The sequence below is a fragment of the Gastrolobium bilobum genome, unplaced genomic scaffold (assembly GCF_033153095.1).
Source record: "Gastrolobium bilobum isolate Gb01-03AN ecotype WA unplaced genomic scaffold, APGP_CSIRO_Gbil_v1 utg1978, whole genome shotgun sequence".
Taxonomy (NCBI): domain Eukaryota; kingdom Viridiplantae; phylum Streptophyta; class Magnoliopsida; order Fabales; family Fabaceae; genus Gastrolobium; species Gastrolobium bilobum.
This window is the reverse complement of record NW_026897627.1, coordinates 239,663-243,417: the sequence shown is the minus strand read 5'-3', so window position 1 is coordinate 243,417 and position 3,755 is coordinate 239,663. Positions and strand designations below refer to the sequence as shown.

The following is a 3,755-nucleotide window of genomic DNA, read 5'->3' as shown; positions in this document are numbered from 1 at the left end:
AGATGCCTATTAGGCTATTACTTCCATAAAGAAAACAACATTTGATGATTGGACCCACCACTTACATCTAAATCTTCATCTTTTATTCCTCATGAAATAATACTCGTGCCCCATCCAGTGTACAGCGAATGAACAGTGCTCAAAAGAGAAAATACTATGGGAGTGCATCTCTCACGTTAAAAATACATATGATTATGTAAAAAGTTTGTGTTTATTTTTCTGTTCATGTGCATTAAATAGGTAAATTTAATTATTATTATTAATAAAGAAAAAAATAAACACAAATAAAAAAATAGATATAAAAATTTCACATATTAAATCATATAAAAATTTAGGAAAGGGTTATACTTAGAATTTATTTTCGTTTACAACTTCTTACAATTATATTTTAACTGTTGATTTTCGTCAATCAACAGTTAAGATTTTCGTAAATCAAATTTATTAATTAATTATTAATTCACTATAAATAACCACGGTTAATTAATGAAAATCAACGATTAATATATAATTGTAAGAGTTTGTAAATTATTTGGATGGTAAATATAACCCTTTTTAAAATTTTAATATGAAAAAATTCATTTCCAAATCCAATAACACAACTTTCACGATCATTGCAATGCACGAAAGATGAATGCCACGCTGCACACATAGATATTCCAAGATGATCGAGACAATTGGTAAAATCTCAAAAAGTTTCCGAGCACTTAAATTCAGAGAACTACCAGTGGATGTTGGACCCAGCGCACTTACTTTTTTCCAATTTTTCATTTTTTTTAATAATTCAGGAGATATCCACACACACGTTTCTTTATTTTTGGAATACGGCCTCAAGTACCTCTTCATTGGGTGCATTGGATTATGTAACCGGATAAACCGTGAGATTAATCCTCTTTCAAAAAGAGAGGATTTTCGTCAAATTCCAAAATATTATCAAGAATTTGCTTTTGATAAAATTTAAACACATAACCAAAGCAAATTGCAATGCACTCAATTTTATTTTATTTTCCTTATACAATAACCCGTTGTACTGCACAGTGCACAGTCCACGGTAAAGCAAAACGCTGGAAAGGGAAACAAAAATTAATGCACAAAATTCACGATTTCATATTCCTATAGTCTCTATTTTTCGGGTCAATAAAAGACTATAAAAGACTCAGCTCTTGAATGGTCAAGAGCCACACACCATTCAATTCTCTATAAGTAGAAGGGCCCATAACACTTGTTCCAGGCATTGCATCATCACAAAACCCACCCACCACAACCTCCCACACGACCCCGTTTTTTATTCTCTACAACAGAACCCACCGCTGAAAAAATCTGCATTAAATCTTTCGCTTAAGAATTTCGTCAATTCTAAAATCTAAATGGCATCCTCTACTGTTTCCACTCCTTTCCTTCAACTAGAATTTCCATCAACGAGAAAACGCTCATCCTCATCCTCGTCCTCGTCGCGTTCTTCATTCTTTGTTCCTCAGATCAAAGCCTCTGTCTCCGAGAAACCATCCCTGTCGGTGTCGGTGACAGCACCGGAATCAACCAAGCTTCCGATCCGAAAAATCCCCGGAGATTGCGGGATCCCACTTTTTGGTCCTTACAAGGACCGTCTCGATTATTTCTACAACCAAGGCCGTGACGAGTACTTCAAATCCAGAATCCAAAAGTATCAGTCAACGGTTTTCCGCACCAACGTGCCACCTGGACCCTTCATTGCCCCAAACCCAAACGTCGTCGTTTTACTTGACGGCAAAAGCTTCCCCATCCTCTTCGACGTGACCAAGGTCGAAAAGAAAGATGTCTTCACGGGAACCTTCATGCCTTCCACCGAACTCACCGGCGGTTACAGAGTTCTCTCTTACCTCGACCCTTCCGAACCCAGACACGGTCAACTGAAGCGACTCATGTTCTTCCTCCTCAAGTCACGTCGCGACAAGGTGATCCCCGAGTTCCATTCATGCTACACCCAACTCTTCGAGAGCCTCGAGAACGACCTTGCTGAAAAAGGAAAAGCCAGTTTCGGAGACGCTAATGATCAAGCCGCGTTTAACTTCTTAGCTCGTTCTCTTTATGGAACGAACCCCTGTGACACCAAGCTTGGACTCGATGGTCCAAAGCTGGTTCAGAAATGGGTGTTGTTTCAACTTGGTCCTATTCTCAGGTTGGGTCTTCCAAAACTCATTGAAGACTCCGTGATCCACACGTTTCGCCTTCCTCCTTCACTCATTAAGAAAGATTACCAGAGGATTTACGATTTCTTCTACGAGTCTTCGGGGTTTGTGCTCGACGAAGCGGAGCGTTTGGGTATTTCAAAAGAGGAAGCTTGCCACAACTTGGTTTTCGCCACGGGCTTCAATTCGTTCGGAGGGATGAAGATTTTCTTCCCCAACGTTATGAAATGGATCGGGCGAGCAGGGGTGAAGCTCCACACGCAGCTCGCGACTGAGATAAGGTCCGCCGTGAGATCCGCCGGCGGCGAGGTTACCATGGCGGCGATGGAGCAGATGCCGCTGATGAAATCGGTGGTGTACGAGGCGTTCAGGATTGAGCCTCCGGTTCCGTTGCAGTTCGGGAGAGCGAAGAGGGACATGGTGATCGAGAGTCACGAGCACGCGTTTCAGGTGAAGGAAGGTGAGATGCTGTTTGGGTACCAACCGTTTGCGACGAAGGATCCGAAGATTTTCGAGAGAGCAGAAGAATTTGTCGGGGACAGGTTCGTGGGTGAAGAAGGTGAGAAGCTGCTGAAACATGTGCTGTGGTCAAATGGACCTGAGACAGAGAATCCAACGGTTGGGAACAAGCAATGTGCTGGCAAGGACTTTGTTATGTTGGTTTCAAGGCTTTTGCTTGTTGAGTTCTTTCTTCGTTATGATTCCTTTGAGATTCAAGTGGGTTCTTCCCCCTTGGGTTCTTCCATTACCCTTACCTCTCTAAAGAGATCAACCTTTTAGTTTTTTTACTTTTTTTTTTTTTTTTTTTTGGGACCTGTTAAGATATGGTTGTTAATTTAATAATTTTGGGGTTCATCTTGTGGTTGGTATCCATAGTCTAGACTACATTCATGTTGATATGTGTAATCTCGGAAAGTAGAGTTGGACACTTAGACTTTAAATATGAGTGGTCTAGTAATAGCTTCTAGGTGGGTCATCATGCCTTCCACTAAAGTAGTGGAAGTTACTAGGAGTATAGATAGCAGATGCAGGCATTGATAATGTGCTCGAATAAATGAAGAAAGGTTGGGCACTGATATCTGTGAATGGAACTTTGGACCAATTATATTATATGGATTTTTTTTTATATTAAAAAATAAAACATTGTAACAATCTATTGTGGGAAATGCCTGCTATTATTGGGCCAATTTTTTTTTTCTTATTCAGTATAATTTAATGTTAAATGCTATGAAGAAAATAATTGAGATGAAAATTTATTTATGAGACTTTTTTTTTGTTTTTTGTTTTGGTAAATATTTATGAGACTTATTTCAAATGATAAGGATGTGTAAAATATAAGTACACATTATAAACTGAGTCTAATATGCTACATTAGTGTAGTATTTGAAATTTTCATGAACTTAAAATACTAGAAATGGTTTTGTTTGTTTAGTAAATAACAACTTAATAGAATGACGAATTTTGGCATCATATAAATTTGAATGGGATAGCTAGCGTTGGAAAATTCAAACTCAGTCTAATATCCTTGGTTGGATGTCCAAGCGACAACTGACGAACAATAGGATTATAGGATACAACCTTTTCAAAATC

General features: G+C 38.8%; 1 protein-coding gene across 1 annotated transcript; it reads left to right on the top strand.

The window, feature by feature from the left end:
* The first annotated feature begins 1,092 nt into the window (after positions 1-1,092).
* On the top strand, positions 1,093-3,322 carry LOC133308739 (allene oxide synthase 1, chloroplastic-like). The gene has a single exon (XM_061509424.1). It carries the CDS (start codon positions 1,365-1,367, stop codon positions 2,943-2,945), a length of 1,581 nt encoding a protein of 526 aa, XP_061365408.1. The 5' UTR covers positions 1,093-1,364; the 3' UTR covers positions 2,946-3,322.
* The last annotated feature ends 433 nt before the right edge of the window (positions 3,323-3,755 follow it).